Below are 19,001 nucleotides of genomic sequence, written 5' to 3'. Positions count from 1 at the left end.
GAGCATTTCCAATTCAAATCAAAATATTTTTCTGTAAGAGTTTACGAGAGTTTCAACTCCTTATCCTGCGAATTCTAAAATGGCCAATTTCTGTAGCCTCACGATCGATGAACATGTTCCTCCCCCCCCCCCTTCCTGAAAGAATTCTTTACATAGAGGAAAACGAGGAAAAAATGGTGATATCGATGGAAGATAAATGGCGGATGTGACAGAATTTTATAAGCAAGCGATTCAGTTTTCCTGTATACCAAATGCGAGATACGCGATCTGGCGTTTTGACAGAGAAGGATGAGATTCGGTCTGTTGACCAATAGCACGGCTGTTTTCCACTTAACAAAAGAATAAAATTTGCTCTTGTCTGCCCAAAAGTAAAACAATAGGCAAATCATATACATATTCACTTCGAAACGCACAGGGGTGGTGAAAAGAAAATTTAAAACCTCCCATCTTTACGTATCTGCACAGCTAACTTAATACCAGGCTTCACGTATTACGTTCCCATCGCTGATCTATTTTACAACCCGCCCTCCAATCCATGGAATACAAATTTTAAAAATATAATTCTTTTCACTTCTGTCGCCGTTCAGAACTTAACCTTCCCTTCAACCACTACTTACTGCAAATAATAATATCCAACGCGTCAAACGTCATACAAATACCATTCAAAGTATGAATTACAATTACCCGCGATTACATTAAAGCCATCGAAGTATCGAGACCAAGGAATCGAGCAGAGTACTCTGCCTCTTTGTCGCGACGTCCCCGTACCATCGTCTATCGGGAAGAAATCTCTGGGACACCGCTGAAGCCCCAATAACCAACAGCTAAAAGCTCGACGCTCTCCTATAAACCAGAAGACAGCGGATTTACCCCGACCGTCCGACTTTGTTCGTTCCGAGGGCGCCCGTCCCCGTGCCTCCCGCCCCTCTCGCCGAAGAAGATTGCATGTGGGAAGCAGATAGATCAAACGCCGTTGCTCGACATGTAGATCCGTTGAATCTCTTGCCGCTGACCCTGACCCGACAGCATCGACGACGTCCACGGAACCGACGTCCCAGAAATAACAGGTTCCGTGGGTTCCGCGTCGCGGGAACAACCGCAACCGAAGCGTGTCTGATTTACACGAAACGTGCCACAGTCGCCTCCCACCCCCACCCCATCCCCACTCCCGCCCGTTCAATTAACATAACAATGATTTAACGCGAAGCTGGCAAATCCCGCGTGAACTCTCCGTGACAGGCAAATATAAACGGAACACCGTGTTGACGATAGGGGTGCGCAGCGAGGGTGCGCGCTCCTGGACCCCCGTTTGGTCCTTTCGACAAAGTTCGCAGTCTGCCGGCAGCCGCGATTCGCGAAACTTTCTTCGCGCGCCAACCAACAACCCCCATAAGGGAAACTTCGACGCGTGATTAGTGAGGCGGCGTGTGCGTGTGTGCGCGCGTGAGGTTTTCGAAGCAGTCGGCGTAGTGAAACCTGACACCTGTTTTACGGGAAAGGAAGGATGGTGCGGCGCGTGAGGTGACTTTTAAATTGGAGTCCAGAAGTGAAAGGAAAGGCGAAGCATGGTCGGAGGACGGGGGTGGCTCTTTGCGAAGAGAATGAAATGAGTTTGGAAACAGGTGATCCTGGTACGCGGTGTACCTACTGTGTTTTCGGATGAAAATTGATACTTGGTAGTGGAGCCTGTTAGGGGTCATATTTTACTTATTCGCGGCTAATGTCAAAATAAGCGGAGCACTTGCGGAGGTGCCATTTCTCCAGAGTTTCTGTAAGAATAGATTTTAATGGAATGGAACTGTGTTAGCCTCGTGTAGGAAGCACATGTTAAGTAGATTTACGGTAGTTTGATACTGGGCGCGTGGTTCGAAGAGGCGCAAAGGGTATATGGTCCGTAACGAGATTTACTGGATCGTGGAAGTCGTTATTCGACACACTTCCTCGGAACAAGACGAGAATCATGAGTAACGGCAGTCCGATCGCCAATCGATATTTTCACTGAAAAATATTCGTAACTAATTGACTCTCTAACGACGCATCTGCGCGAACATTTTGGTGAGCGTGGAATTGTACCGGGTAACGCGAACAAAAAGAAAACTTACCTATCTAATAACGCAAAGAGTATTGAAAATAAATAAAGCTCAATAGTGCCAGCAGAGAACCATTGAGACATTTAAATAGCTCCTTGGAAACGAATCGCGTCATCAAAGATCCAGTGTGCCCCGCAATGACCGAGGTCGATTGAATTTGGGAATTAAATTTAAGTGCTAACAATAAGTAGCGAATAGAGCCGATAGAAGTTGAAAGTCGCGATGGATCGTTAAGGGTTGTTAATTGCAACGCGTACAACCGACCCCGAGGTCGAAGTTGACCTTTAAGCACCTACGAACAGTCTAAAGGACTTTCGTTCGCAGCAAGGAGAATAGGCGAGAAATATTCCTGTTCATATCGGTAGCAGAAGAAATCAGAGCAGAATGGAGCACAGTGGAGGCTTCCTTTAAAACGTTTCCCCAGGTGGGACGTCGAAATCTCAATCCGAAGTAGAGGAACACAGCTGCGGAGGAGTCAAGGGGAGCAGAATATGTTGGAGGACGGGGATCTGGCAGGTTCGTCGACTGAACAAGGTGTGGAAAGTGATAAACTTTTTCTCCCCTTTGCATCCTCCGCTTCTTTGAAACTTCCGTTTCCTAACTCGAGTCTTCCTGCCGCACCACGTTGTGCCGCAGCGAATTCTTATTGGAATAATAAAGGACGAAACGAAGCCAGCAGCAGCGATTTTTACTCGCGAACTACGAGTACATTCTTCTTGAAATAACAGCTAGTTAATTCGAGCCGCTTTTCGCGATTATGAAATTCTTTCCTTTACACGATTCAGAATGCAAAGATATTCTTATTCATTCTTCGCGTGGGCGGTGACGCTTTCAGGGAAATTCTTCTCTGTTTTACAGTATATAACTGTTGTCACTTATGTTGGAGGGATTTGTGTTTAATATTAATTTCTGCAGGTTTATACAATAGTTGTACTAATAAGTATAATGTAAATCAAAGAGAGCGGTACTTTACTAGGGATACAATAGAAAAAAAATTGACTTTGTACACGAATCTTTCAACTGTGGGAAATAAAAATTCGCAAATGAAGCCTCGTTTGTTTAAATAATTTCAAGTTCAATGGGAATGATATTTTCTCCAAGTATTTGGATTTCGGTCACTACGCAATTCATGCTTGTTCATCATGGTCACCTATGTTTATCAATTTACTATCTTGCCTGTTTGCAAGGTCCACTGATAGCGTCCATTATTTGTATCGCTGTACATCCGCATATGTTTTATCAGGATAATTGCTCTCGTGCTCATCTTTTACAAACTGCGACATGGGCTCTTTATGGTACAGTGTGATTCATAATGAAACAGGAATGCTTTGAAGTGTAGATTTAAGTCACAAGCAATCACGTTGCACTGGTGTACACTCTCGAAGCTTCGCAGTTTAAATCAAGAGAAATCAAACAGAACTAGTAGAAATCAATTACTTTTATTCGTGTATGGGCGTTTTCAATTATTCTACCATCGAGCTTCTCCTGTCGACGATTTACAACGGTGAATGAACTTGGAGTGATATTAAAGTGAGTCCAACCACTTACCTAATTGATAGAGTTGCATGTGCAGTCTGCCAATAACGAATATAACGATGCTTTTCTTAGCGACGATTACTTTACTCAATACATTGAATTTTGACATTCAGGAGCCTGTATAGACACACTGGAACGTGACAAAGTAAACTTTGCCTATTTCAGATTTGTATAGGATAATAGGGGTTGGTTCGCGTAAATTACTTCAATGTGGATTTAGAGGCTATGAAATAAAGGATCAAATTTTCCGGGTTTTTTTTGTGGTACTTAGGGAGCAATTGTGCTCTTAACGTGACGTATATTGTACGCTTAATGGCTTCCCGCAGGGAAAAGGGGGTGGCAATTCCTGCGCTCCGTGTAGAAGAATCAGTAAGTCACTGGAGCTCCCTTGACGGTAGTGAAATTCATATTGAATGTACATACATTATGCAAAGCAGCCCGTACTTGCACAGTTACAATTCATTGTTGAGAAATATTTCGAGTTCTCAACTATCGTTCGCCGCTTCGCTGTTATTTGTGCGTCGAATAAGGGTGGGCTATTTTGACTGCTATAGCCGAATGCTTTTCTTAAATTTGAATATACAAAAGGCAATGTGGGACATAGTATCGACGGTTTTGCAAAACGCCCCCGACGGATATATCTTTTTCATGAAAGCTGATTTGTTTTAAGGTATTTGAGGGTGTTTATTAATGAAATTGCAGGGTGATGGAAAACACAATCTCTCAGTTTATCAATTTCGTTTCTTCACATCTGTCCAATTAATTCACGCAAGACGTACGCGGGAGTGCAGACATTTAATTGAAATTTCAACCCACACACACCCTGAGGCTATGCTTCCCAGTGTTATATGCTCGGAGTAATACAGCTGAAATGTAAGCCTCCCGGCTGTTTAACGCATAACATTCGTTAGAGATAGCCATTTCAGCTCTTCCACGGAAGGACTACTTAGCTCAATGCCAAAATTCACTCCATTTCTACGAATCACAGAAAAGGGATTATTAAACGCCAGTTATCATTGTTTATTCTAATAATTGTCTCTGGGTAATCCACTCCGTACCAGCCAGAGTACAGTAATTCGGAAGTAGAGGGTGGCTTCTCGATACTCTGCAGACTAATTTTTTAAAAGTCGATAAGAGTAACTATTCTTTTCAAGAAATAGTTGGACCGAAGGGAGGAAAGGGATCGATATAGAGAGGGTCGCAGGAACGATATGAGTAATAGAATTTTTACCAGAGAATTGCTTCCATCGATCACACTTTAACGCGCACGGTCGAAGCGAGCTCCCCGTTACAGCCTCGAAACCTGTGATAATAAAAAAGGGAGGCTCTGTCTTCACTGTTTATAGACCCGCATTTGAGGGACAATTCGCGAAGCTGCCAGTTCCGCTCGAAAGTTCAATTAAAGATACCTACATCGCGGCTGAGTTGTAAAACCTCGTACTTCTTCAACTTCGGGAAGCCATTCAACCCCCTTCCCCTCTTTAAGAATACCCTGAAACCGAGTAGTTGGACTTAGATTCCATCGCGAAACTTACGTTTTCGGCACGTCGTCTTGATAGCAGGTGGATTACGTGCACGTAAATGTTTGCGCAACTGGATCTCCTGGCTTCTTCAATCAAGTAAAGTGAATCGACGGGGAATCTTTGTATGGGATATGTCTGCACAAGTACATATCGCTAGGCGCTCTCTTACTGTGCTACTCGAACTAAAATTTAGCCACGATGTCTAGGAACAAGTTCTCTCTAAAGCACTCGTCAAGTTCTCGTACGAACGATAATAGCTACACCGATTCGGGTGAATTTTAAATGAGTAACTTTCGCAATGCCTTCCCTAGGTATATCTTTTCACGAGTTATACAAAGACGGTGATAAATTTCCCAGTGTTAGCGGAGCAAAACGAAATTCTCTAACCGAGGGCGTAAATCAGTTTTTCGGCGGTGAAATGCTGGCGATAAGGAGAAGTAACGCACCCCGCCGGAGCGAGCTTGCGCGTCTAATCAAATTTTTCAGAATAATGTGTACGCGTTTCTTGGGCCCGAGTAATAATTAGCCCCGGGCGAAACGGTTTAATCCGGTAAGTAGAAGCGTTATCCAAAATGGCCAGAAATTTCGCGACGGCCCCGCGTAGGAGGGGGATGGGAAGTAATTTTCTTGGGGAAATTCTGGCTACATGGTGAAATAATTTTTAGCTAGGCGTCGTGTTCGCAGCTGTAAATGACACCCTCCTCGTAGCTTAAAGCCTGGAATAAGGTGAAATTGTGCGCGCACGTACGCCGTATGCCTCCATTTCCGCGGGATGAAGGACAAGCTTCCTCGTTCCAAGCCATCGTTTTGCAAAATTGCACGGTTAACGGGACAGCATTGCCAATCCTAGTGAACGGTTAACCAGCTTCCCCATTCTTCGCGATCACTTACGAGGAGCAGTCAGTTCTTCGAGTAGTGGTCGTGAAGAAGGCAAGACAGTTAACAACGAGTGCGATAAAACCCATGAAAAAGAACGGGAAAATTTCCGAGATAATTTTTCTCAAGGTATTCAACCGTTCATCTCGTTTAAAATGGAACTACAACTGTGGTCGACATGCTTTCGAATCTCGCCGTTAACGGACACTTTTACAGGATTCTTAATGCTATGGGGCGTTCAAATCAGCCATTGAAAGAAGCCATTTAAACAGGTTGATAAGAAAGCTTTCTAAGGCTTCGCGTTACAATCGAGTTGCTATTTTGCATTCGGGCTTGCTTAAGTATACATAAACTAGGTATCCTTGATACCTAGAAACAAGGCTTGAAACGGCTCTGAAAATAACTGTTTAAAACTGTTGCATAACCGTTCTGATGAAAACGGTTATGGAGAACCTTTATTCCGAATAACTGTTTTGAAGGACCGATATTTCTAATTATTATCTGTTTCGGTTACGGCTCCTATTTCCCTTCTCATATCGGTTCCGAAACAGTTCTAGAATCAATTCTTGCACCGACTTTACCCTAAAATTAATATCATTCATTATTGTACCTGCACTTTTATGCATGTCATTGATTTCTAATGAAGCGTTGAAATAAATAAATCAGCTACATATCTTTTACATTCACAGATACTATATTATTCAGAATAGGAAGTTACAAGTTTCATCTACAGTACCCTGCAGCTACAATAATTAATGATATGAATTAGGGAAAAGTCGATGCAAGAATTGATTCTAGAACCGTTTCGGAACCGATGTAGAACCGAAATAATAACAGTTATGGAACCGATGTGAGGAGGGAAATAGGAACCGTAACCGAAACAGATAATAGTTGGAAATTTCGGTTCTTGATAACAGTTATTCAGAACAAAGGTTCTTCATAATCGTTTGGAGAACCGAAATCGATATTATAACAGCTTTCAAGCCCTGCCTAGAAGGACGAATGAAAGCAGGGCAGATGGAGAAATGTAAGGAACGAAAATATTGATAAACAGTAGGTCGAAACGAAATGGGAAAATAATTTGGGAACTCGATCAACGCTGACACTTGAACATGTAACCGCACTTGAAATGGTCGTTAGCAGCTGGAACCTAAAGCCAAGGGGGCAGAATTTCGTGTACATTATTAAAAACACGTTATTCTCGCTGTAATTGCATTAAAATTCCCGCACGAGACATTGCGTGCCATTGTGGAACTACAGCCAGTTGCTTCTGTGCACCGTTTCAGATCGATTGATTAGAATTGCGTGCGCTTATTCCGAACTCGACCTGATAAATAGCGGCTAAGCACGCGTCTTTTCACGGCAACTGCTTATCTGCCGCGATAAAGCCGAAGAATCGATGGTACTCACACGAACGAAGATGATTTAGGGTAGGTATTCTTGAATCTTACAGAATTTCCGACAACCTACGATTGCCCGCGAGTCTGAATATTATTTCTCTCGGAGGGAAACAATTCTACATCGAGAAAGAATAAAATGTAGCACGTCAAAGTAATAACCACAGTTACTGGATCGCGAAATCGGAATCGGTCGATGAGCTGCGTTCCGTTTTGTTCCATATCACTTCTCCATTAGCTGAACAAAGCTGCGATTCATTTCTCTCAAATCTTCCCTCATTTTTCTCCCTGTCGCACCAGCGTTTCATATCTAGTACCTTTAATCGCACAACACCGAGCTGAAAGCAGAATTTCATTTATGTAATATTATACCTACTTATGCATTCTGTCTAGTACTTTCGGTTTGGTGAATAACTCGATGCGGTATGGAAATATCCATGCACTGTTCCACTAATTTATTAACATGCGCTCTATAAATATTAATGAGTGGAAACCGAGCACTGGAGTCATATCTCTTCACGAGAGATTGGTTAAACGCTGCCTCTGTTAATTTATCACGATGCCAGTCGTGGCAAATTAGTGCAACGACTTTTCATTTAAAACGCTTATAATGAGGCATAATCGGCTGCTAACGAACATGATCTCTGCTCGCTTTCCACTGCAGACGTAAAGCCATTCTTAACACTGATAGGTAGGTAATAAGTAACGCTCCTTTTCAAACAAAAGCACAGCTAAATGACTCTTAGAGTGCATAAGAATTTGCTTGGTTCCATTGTGGAATATATTTTCTTCTTCCAATACCATGGTATATTTATGACTGCGTTTGTGTTTTAAAACTTCTTTGTAGCACCGGTGTACACGTAATACGTATGCCCGTTCCATAGGTCCATTATTTCGCGAATTTGCGCACACCTTGCGAAAGATGCCCCCTTACGAGCGAATTTTAGCAATTTCTTGCACTTGTGCTCGGTGCTCCTTACCATTAGTCCTGCGAACCCTGGCTGCTCTAATGCGGAAAGTTTGGCAACCTTAATCAAGACCTTGGTAGCATTTGGGAAAGAATGCCACTTGTCTCGAGTTTATCAGATTCGGAATATAATTTCATTATATTCATAAAACCAAGCTTCGCCCGTTTGCATTTTTCCTCGCTCCAAGGCAAGAAATAAAATATACCCAATAGAAAGAAAGCTATTGTTCTTTAACAATTAAAATCTTCAAACTAAATTTACTCAGGGCATTGAGGGTTGGTAGCTTCCTGCATAACTAGGCCCATTTCTAACTCTACTATTTTTCTCTTTCTTGTGTAATAAAGAATTATTATTACTGGTGTAATAAAGAATTATTATTACTAGTGTAATAAAGAAATATTATTACTGGTGTAATAAAGAATTATTATTACTAGTGTAATAAAGAATTATTATTACTGGTGTAATAAAGAATTATTATTCGTGGTGTAATAAAGAATTATTATTACTGGTGTAAGAAAGAATTATTATTATTATTATTATTATTATATTGCAATTTCCTTTAAATGAAAAGTGCAAACAAAATTGACCACTACGACCCCAGCCACCCCACCATGGAAATTCACAAAGTTTGCCAGCTACAATAAAGTCGTCCTGTCAAGAAATACACGACCACCGCGATGCATGAAATTTGCAGTGCCATACCGAATGTTAAACTGGTCCGAAGCAGGTACACCAAAGGTGCTGCTCGACGTGCCCGCGTTGTTTACACGCCACGCGGAGACACACCCGCGGCGACTTAGATTGCGGCAGGAACGATGGCCACCGTTTCGAGGCATTAGCAAATATCGATCGTTTATCCCTCCACCCGTCCGCAGTGTAATTTACTAACACGCGATATCTCGAGTGTTATGGTTACGCGTTTAATGTTGTGCACGTTGCCGGGGTTTACGCAGCGGCTACGGGGATAATGCACCGTGTAAAATTCACCTGCAACCTGTCTATAACACGTGTCTACCCGATCACGGCATGTATGCCCGTATGCTAATCCGTCGAATAAACATAATTGATTTACGAAGGAACGGAAGAGAAGGGGAGAGGGCGGAGCATGGAGAGGTTTTTGCATTGTAACAGACAGCACGATCTTCGAGATTCTAGAAAGTAGAGTAACAGAAGCAGAGTAATAAGAACAGGCTGGAGTAGTAGGAATCAATTCGTTGGGATTGGATAGTGTTTGCGAAGATCTCGTTACTTTAACTGTCTGATTCGTGAGAAGTTTTTAATGGATATTTATGTTGAGTGGAAAGTTAAAGGTGTCGTAGGATAATATTACTAAAATTGAAGGGCATATGAAGTTTGTTGTTTGTTAAAGACTTAGGAGATAATTGTCTACCACATGATGGTATGTCTTGTTATTTTACTTATAACATGTGTTTTTAGTTGAGTTGTGGTTTATTTATCGACGAGTGAAACGATTGCATGAAATGGAAAAATAATAGGTGCAGAGACGGGATAGGACTTCCGTTTGTGCTCCTTTCGCGAAGTGCTTCACGGCCGCATCGGATGGGCGAGTAGAAACGACCAGTATATGGTCAGACACTTGTCGATACTTTACGACGCGGACGTGTCTTTCGTTGAACTTCAAATTGGATTACAAGTGTATCATCAATAATAAATAAACCATGTTATACCAATCATAATGTTAGAGGTGCATCCTCGAAAATTCATTGCGCCCCTTTCAATCATAATTAAGCATCTTCGTTTCACTCGTGCGGAACGTGACCACGGACATAAGTATTTAAGAACACATGTTATCCCTTAGAAAAGTCAAAACCGCCCTGGTGCGTGACATGCCTGCGCCTCCAAACAAGTTCAGTTCCTTCTCATCACGTCTCCCTCGAGGCCAAATAACCCCCGAAACAAACAGTAGTTAGTAATACCCTTGAAGATTGACGCGCCAAATGTCCCCATCGCTATCTCGCTCTTACAATTCACGAAGGAAATCAGATTTGTCGCCTTAGCGTCAGGAACTTCGCCAATTAAACCTTTATGAAACAATATGGTATAATAAACATGCATATAAACAATACGGTCCCTTCATATTCTGTGTAATTCTAGAAACACTAGCGTACAACACTCTATTTTACACCCCGCGTAAAGAGAATAACTAACCAGTCCCGCGAGAGCACAAAACCCGCAGAAAGAGGGTGAGAGCGTTGAAATTATGCAGCGCAACAGCTTGCACGTTGGCTAAGTAGTGGCACAAATTTTTCGCCATTAATTCATCAGGAGACGTTAAGGCACTGTTTCTCGTAAACAGCGCTCCGCGCAAACAAGAGGTGTGCCCCGCGAATGCAGAAACAACGCGGAAATGTGGAAATTACGCTGTGGGGCGCAGCGCAAGGCGCAAAGCGTTTCGCGTGGAGAAAGACGGAAGGGGAAAAGCGACAAGCCGCCGCGTATCTTGTTAAATATTCAAGGGCGTCGCTTTGCAGAGCTGGCTTTCGACGGCTTTGGTGAAATGGCGCAAAAACGCTTTAGACTTTGTCGCTGCGAAATTAAAAGTGCCCCTGAAGAGATCGACGGATGCTTCTGCTTATGCTGCTGCATAAAAACGTCACCTTTGAGTCTTTATCCGCCTGACACTTCCTTCGAGCAGAGACCGTCGAGGAAATAATCCTTTATTCCGCCCTCCAAGCAAGAAAGTAGATTTTTCCGTTCACCTTGAGAATTTATTTTAGATTCTCTTCAATTCATTTCTAAAGGAAGGTTCATCGAAGGTTATCTATCAAAGTGTATCAATTTAGACATTGATTTGGTAGATTCAGGACAGGGGGTTGGAGATTTGAATGTTCAATGATTTTGGAAACATGTGTTTTTGGAAAGATGGACTAACGTAGTAATTGAAATAACTGTATTTATATTATTTTTTATTTTGAAATTCTAAACGACAGACATAACTTACGATTAGTTGTGGTCACCCTTAAATTTACCACCCTTTCGAAATTTCGCAAGTTACATGGAAATTTCAGTAATTCTGAAGTAGAAGAACCGTGGAGAAATGGACGATGGTGTGGCAGCGTAATGAATTCAGAATCTAAAAGCGCACTGGAAACAGGCATGCAAACGCGCGAAAACGAGCTCCGACGACGCGTAAATTCGTTTAACGATTTAATACTGTCGCTGCAAATATCTGTTTCCCAGCCGGCTAAATAGTCCATGCTCGTTACGAATGGAAATCAAATTTGTCTTCGAAGTTTAACCACCTCTGGCTAACTCCTGTATCTCTGGAATCGCTTTAAACGACAATTTCCTGCAGAATTTAAAACGGCCCGGATCGATATCGGGAACTGAAAGCGAAAGTACAGGAAAATCAATTACTTTTCCATTTCCCGGCGAATGTTTGTCAACGTATCGAGCCCGACACACGAAATCCTTTTAATATCTCGATATCCCTTATATTTCCGTGCTGCGAGCGACAGATTCTTGCTAAAAGGACCTTCGTATCGAATGATCATCTGCTTCGTATGGAAACTTGAAGTGCGATCATTTCGATCGAAAAGAATAAAATTACAATATGCGATGGAGGAATAATTTAAAGCGTTGCACGTAAAGAATAATTTTTAATGGAAGTTATATAGGAGCACGTTGTGCACATAATTGACTTTTCCATCTCTTCCGTTCTTGTTTCGATTTAATGGGATATCAACTCAGCAAACGTGTAATTCCTGCGGGATAAGAAAATAACTGCGGTCAGGGGCAAGAGGAATAAAAAGTTCTTAGAGGACATCCAGATCTTCCGTAGGAAAGTAACGTGATGGAAATGGGGAAATGACTCACCGAAATTCCATTAAAAGATAGGACATCGTTCAAACACACGCGCCCCTTCGTCTGTGCATACACTACTTCGATAAAATTAACGGCAAATCTTCCTATTCCAGTAACATTATCTTCACTTTCGACACGCGAGGAATTAAAGTGCCTGTTATCTCTAAAACGCCAAACCCAAACCTTCATAGTTTTAAACTGCGGTATTTTACATTCCATGGAGTGGGAGTCGGGGTGAGGCAGAAAAAGGATATCACGAAACAGCGCGGCAAGCTTCCAAGGATATTCGCAGGATATGTACGCGATTGCCAATAGAGCGTAGCTCTGGCGTCGCGAACGTACGAAGTTCGATTAGTTCAAAGTGTGGTTATACCCCTGCTTAGCGTTGTTGGCAACAGTTGCTGAAATTGTAATCCTAATCCTTCGGAAAGGACATCGGAATTCGTCGTCTATACGTGATACGGCCTAGAGTAAATCCTTAGACTTTTCCCCGCCTCTTCGGAACGAGATTAAAGAACTTGGTGTCGGATATCTGGCTATTGCTAACTTAGCGATATAAATATGCATTCTGCAAATATGCAAATTCGTTTGTTCTACTTCAAACAGTAAGTAGCTTGGCGGCAAAGCTTTTCGTCAAAAGATTTCATGGTTACTCTATAAAAAATATCTTCCCCAAAATTTTTCCACGCATCATCTGACGTTAACAAAATAAAGTTGAAGTTAAATGCTTAGAGGTGTGAAGCATTATCCTACGTAGTTGTTGACACTTAAATGGGAGATGTCTAAGTAACAAAATTGATTGATAAATATCGCGTAGTACAGGCAGATATTTAGCGAGGAAAAGGGGGGGAGGAGAGGACGAGAAGTTTGTGGTAGAGTGCTAGTTTTTATTTCATCTCGTAAAGGATTCCGCGCGACTAGCAGAAATATTGCGTGTCAGGGGGGACATTTGGCACACGTTGATTTGCAAAGTGCTCCCTTCCCACAGACGTTTGGACCTCGATAGATGATATTTTCTGAAATGTGAAAGCAGAACGCTGAAAGGAAACGGGGTAACATGGAAAAGTACTATCGATACGAGTGCTAATGCTGCGTATTTCTGCGCACACTGCCATCGTCTGTGTAAAGAATTTTCAGCGCAAACGAAACACACACGCCGCACGGTTTGAAAACTTTGAATAATTTCTACGCTCGTTTCCGTCCCTCTGGACTATCAACACTGTGCTCGTTCCCTTTGTACTTCTCCTGCTGTTAATTTGTTTCCGCGTTTCTTTATCTACTAGTGCGAAAGTATAATGCGCGAAATTTTTAAATTAACGCGAACGGTAGGAAATTCGAGCTAAAGTTAACTTCTTATTCGAATTCTTCAAATAAGCTTTGGTATCTTAGTTCCACAGCTTATTAAAGAGCGACGAAGAAAATAGCTAATGAGCAAAAATTGTATCACTACTTCAGCTAACTTGGCGCTATCTATTCTTGAAAAGTCTCGAGAAAGAACTAAGTACTAGCGCGATCTAATTTTTAAAAAAATGATAACGATTTCAATATCACGTATATCCCCATTACTATAAAAAAAAACTTTTCCTATGAGACAATGCAAGGTGCATGGAAATCATCCAACTCGTATTTCAACTTGCTATCCAAAAAAACTTGGCCACATTAATTACAATCGGACACCCCGTGTACGCAAATGGATCATTTATGCGACGCTCATTTTTCTTCTCGACGAAGCGTCACGCTTCTAACTTGCATTTAATGACTTCATCAATCTTGGCCCGCTCCGTTTTACGCGCCTTTCGAATCATTGCTCCTTACGTGTCCCTTTCACGTCATTCCTCCGATGTGTCATGAATATGGTAAACTACCTCTGGTATATAATGAGTTTATTAATCTTGCCTGGTACATTTTTTTCCCCATTTTTACTTTGCACAGTCTCGCTCGGCCAAGGTTTCGTGCGCGTATAATTTATGGCCTGTATGATATCAGTTCCCCCTTGGTGGACGACTTTGCGAAATATCAGCAACCCAACCCGACTGTTTCTATTTTCAGCACTGTATTTTTGTTGCATCATGCAAAATTCCATGCGTCTCTAATTTCCGTTTCGCGGGACCTCTGTTTTTCCCGTATCCCATCTATCCTCCCCAGTATTCTAACACATCGTGCACAGGACTCGACAACGAGACGAATTATAATGAAATCCTGCCTGGAAAATCTCTACTTATATTACTAGGTCTCGTAATACAGTTCGCATTACTGTACCATTAAAGGAGCTGTCAGACGTATTCCTGTATATTTCTTTTCCAACACTCCCTGTAACTAAAACTGACACAAGGGAACATTCCCAACACAAAAATTCTGATTTTAATGAAACGTCGCGTGAATATGCAAATAGCAACTCTTTTTTCCAGCGGAAATTCACTCCGCAGGGGTAAATTCAGCCCTCAAAGTTATCGCGTGTCTTCATTTTCTTAATACAACTTTATTTTTCTTTTGGCAGAGTGATAGGGCATAGGAGGTGGAACAATTCTTATATTTAAAGTTTTGCTCTATCTCACAACGCTACGAAGTTATATTAAAAAACGACAAAACATGGTAACTTTCTGATTTAAGGGCTGCTTTCACCCGCAGAAAAGAAATTGCTCCTTACATACCCCAATATGTTCTACATTCACACGAGGTTTTTTTTTAAAATCAGAATTTTTGTGTTGAGAATGCTCCTTTGTAAAATAAAAATGTTATAAGACGAGTAGCTTGGTATCATTTTGCTTGCACTTGAAGTGTCCCGTATCGACTATCGAGAGCGTCGATACGGTGCTCGATGACAATACCTACGAGGGGAATAGCTACTCTACATTTAGATGTCTATCAAGAAATCAATATCGGAGCCCCACTTTGTGGTACACTGTCATGCCCAACACGGTGTCCTTTTAAATCACTGGGATCTTCCCTAGATTGGTTTGATAACATATCTTTTATCATGGACATCTCCACTGGCAGCGTCGCGTTACATAAGCTTATATAACATAATGAGGGTTTTATTTCTGGGCCGCCCTTCCGAACGAAGAACCGGATATAAATTTTCTCAGCCTCTGTGTTAAGATAACACAGAGATCTCTGCACAGATTTGTCAGCTCGATTTCCTTATCTTACTTATCTCGATGATAGCTGATGGTTCACTGGTGGCAAAACGAATAAACAGTTTCAGCTATCTTGGATATAAAACGGGAGGCAATAATCATTATTAGATCAGATTTGAGAACATATTTGATGAGGTGTACAAATTATTTATAGAATCATGCTTTCATTGCCATACGATCGTGAGATTAATCGTGCATTTGAGGAATCGCTTGTGTTATATGAGGCACAGTGGGGTCCCTGTCCGATATGAAAATAGTCTACTGAGAAAATATGGTGAAGGTTAAAATATAATGTTACACGTGTCCACTGCGTGAAACTATTCGGTACGTCTGACCAGTCATCGAGTGTATCTACTTGCTCGTCTAATCCATTAAGGAGTGGGTTTACCTAATAGGGCTGACAAGGAAATTTTATTTCTGCAATGTATGTACTTATCATTTTCCCAATATGATTATTGTGTAACCCTGACTGTGTAGAGGCATGTGACTTGTCAAGAAAATGACTACAAGCGTATGTACTTAAAAGCACAGGTTTCCATTCAAAGTAATCAAAATCTCCTCCACCACTGAATACTTTTTTTAAAGCAGAAATTTCTTTTATTTGTACGCTATATACATGACAATACCGTTTGAACCACTTCATCCCCCCATCGAACTAATGGAACGAATGATCGGCGTTATTTTCTAATCAACCTGACTATTCAAACATCGGCCGAAACCTTTACCCATCACGTCAATGGACGAGTCGTCCTGTCCAGCTGAAAATCGTGTCAACAGTCGCGCAAAGTGAAGTAGAACCGTGGGAAAAAAGCGACTGAAACTTCCACACCATCGATTAAATGATCGACGATTGCATCGCGGAATTGCTTCGCGAGTTCTCTGCAGAATTCCGCACATGCTCCGCGGTTATAATCGTTTTGCATCGAGCAATGTCCATTTCTTCTTCCAAACACGGTGGCATCCAGCAATCAAAAATTCCGAAATAAAACATCCACCGTTTTCACCAGGCAATCTTTCGAATTGACGAGAAACGTCAACGCTGTCTATTTCACGATACGATGTATTTAGTAACTTCGTTGTTCGCCGTTTGCCCTCGCTTCGACGTCATTAGGCTCTCCCATGGCGTTCGATTTACAGGAAAATGGCATTTCATTCCTTTCCCTGATCATTTTGAAAAAATTACTGTGCTGCGCGAAGCGGGGATAAAATAAATTGGTGTTTCAAAAACGAGGGATTCAACCGTGAAATGAATTACATTTATCGCGTGAAATTGCTTTTTTTCGTACCAAGTATCAAATTATTTCGAAGGCAGGAGGTAGGAATCCTTTGCTCCTTCCTGTGGGTGTAGCAAACAGAACGTTTAATTGGATAACTTGTTCTGTTGCACGATTCTTAGTCTACAAATAATTACGCGGAATGACATGCAACATAGAATGGAAATATAAGGGAGCAAGGGCTTGTTAGGAAGTACCTAAATGGAGCAAGAAATTGTACGAACTCTATAATAATCATCTTCAACTACTACTTCGTTCTCAAACATATGTATACACAAATGCTTGTGAACAATTAAGTTAAAATAAAATTAACAATTTAATTTCGAAGTTATACCACAAATTAAATTAGAATCCACTTTGAAGTTGCTGCCGAGAATATTAACCGAATACTAAACTAATAAAATACCATATTGAATCTATGTTAATTCCCCACGAAAGGAAAAGAAAATCCCAATTGATTTGCAGAATTTACATTTCATTTTACTTTCCGCTTTCATCACACCATATATATTCGTCTTTTACTCAATTACAAGGATCATAATGTTTAATCGTTGCCCAGCAGAATCGCGTGTTTACTTCCCGCTGTAAAAAGCAGCTCGCGTTTAAACAGGGCGTATCTCGTCCGCGTTGCAACTGTGAACTGCTATTTCCTTCACCCCCCGAGCACTCTGTGTACATAGTTAATATTCCATGCGCAAAATTTCAAGCTAACGAGCCGCGAGAACGCCTCGAAACTTTTTCTTTCGATGAACTCGCGTGAACGCGCGAGAACAAAAACCGCGCGCTTCGCGCTGCATTATCGTTAACACCAAACGGTAATTCAATTACCTACTTGTCGCTAAAATCGCAGCAACAGGGAATGAAGCTTGCACTCTGAATTACATTAAGTTTGATAAATTTCGTTCCACCACCTACTGCAGCAGCATATTCGTTCGTCGATCTAGTATCCACAGCATCGTAAGCAAGTTAATTACTACATTGTCTTCGTGGTTTATTTTTCCTTGTAATCCTATTGAGTAATCACATTGGCTTCCGATATAGCAACCTCAGCAACCTCGAGCCCTTGAGTACACCAATTAAGCCTGAAGCGTTGCGCTCGCCAGAGATTTTAATTTCAGAACACATTACTTTGGAAATTTTGTATTCCCCACTCTGTTTCACTCCGGCACAGTATCTCAATTTAATTAACGCCGCCAGGATTAATCAGATGCTGCTAGACGAACCAGATATGCGATGGCCTAGCCTAGCAGTTCCAACCGCATTTTATTCTTGGCAACACCATAAACTGGGATTCCTGAGGAACTTTACGACCCGCGTGCGTGGAGCCTGACCATGTACTATTTCCACAATTAATCGTCTCAGTCTGATTACCAAGGATCGTAGGGCAATACGCACAGAAGGGAGGCTGGAAATGTTTTCTGTTCAGAGAAAAAATTCAGAGCCACGAATATTAAGTCTGTTTCGGTGCTCGTTGCAAACTATTGTCCGATGACTGTTAAATGATTTGATTTCAGGTGAAGATGATCTACTAAGGCAAGCCACGATGAACGCCAGCCGCGACAACCAATCCACGGAGATCCTGTGGGACCTGGGCGCGTGGAACTTGACTGATCAACTCGATGCAATCAGCTGCAACCACTTCCTGGGCTCTTACAGTATCTTCTCGACGAGCTGGTTCCAGAGTATCATTTACTTCTTCTACAGCGTCGTCTTCATCGTCGCCCTGACCGGGAACGGCCTCGTATGTTACGTCGTGCACAGCAGCCCCCGCATGAAGACCGTCACCAACTTCTTCATCGTGAACCTCGCCCTCGGGGACATCCTGATGGCACTTTTTTGCGTGCCGCCCAGCTTTATTAGTATCCTGATCCTGCAGTACTGGCCGTTCGGCCAGAAACTTTGCCCCACTGTGAATTACTTGCAGGTATATGCGTACGTGTAATGCGTTGCGCGTGAGAACGCGGGGGGTCGGCGAGCTTTGTACAGCAGCGGGGTTGCCTCGTGAAAAAGAAATGGCTCGTAGAGACAGGGCAGAGGTTGCTTAATGAACGTAGGTCAATACACTAACCGCAAGGATAAAGTCGATTCACGAAGCAGGAAGAAGAGAGCCGAGGAGTCTGCTCTGTGGATAAAAATTCGTATTCTTGGGAATTTATGAAGGTACAGGTACTTTCGTTTGGTGAATCGCGCAGATGTGCGAAGAAAGTTCACTTTCGCTTTCGAGATTAGTCAAAGCATCACAGCACGGCCAAAGGGTTTCTGATACCTCGCTGGACGGTGAGAAAGGCTGCAACTATTTGCTGGAAAGTGTTCGCTCGGGGAGTACGAAAAAATGGATGCTGGAGTTATCGTTACAGTTGCCCTCCATATTTCTC

The 19,001-nt window shown here is 42.1% G+C and overlaps 1 protein-coding gene across 4 annotated transcripts in view; it reads left to right on the top strand.

Moving 5' to 3' along the window:
- The first annotated feature begins 1,207 nt into the window (after positions 1–1,207).
- The window catches only part of LOC143370325 (RYamide receptor), a 33,462-nt gene continuing 15,668 nt past the window's right edge, over positions 1,208–19,001 (top strand). For 2 of the 4 annotated variants that reach the window (XM_076815298.1, XM_076815296.1), the window contains exons 1-2: positions 1,208–2,624; positions 18,141–18,550. In XM_076815298.1, coding sequence (XP_076671413.1) covers positions 2,582–2,624; positions 18,141–18,550 — 453 coding nt within the window. In that variant the 5' untranslated portion in view covers positions 1,208–2,581. Of the gene's footprint in view, positions 2,625–3,516; positions 3,621–18,140; positions 18,551–19,001 lie in introns of those variants that run through there. The other 2 variants (XM_076815297.1, XM_076815299.1) reach the window with 2 other exon arrangements.

This window comes from Andrena cerasifolii, chromosome 6 (assembly GCF_050908995.1).
Source record: "Andrena cerasifolii isolate SP2316 chromosome 6, iyAndCera1_principal, whole genome shotgun sequence".
NCBI lineage: Eukaryota > Metazoa > Arthropoda > Insecta > Hymenoptera > Andrenidae > Andrena > Andrena cerasifolii.
The sequence above is the reverse complement of the archived record's forward strand: the minus strand, read 5'-3'. Positions and strand labels throughout refer to the sequence as shown.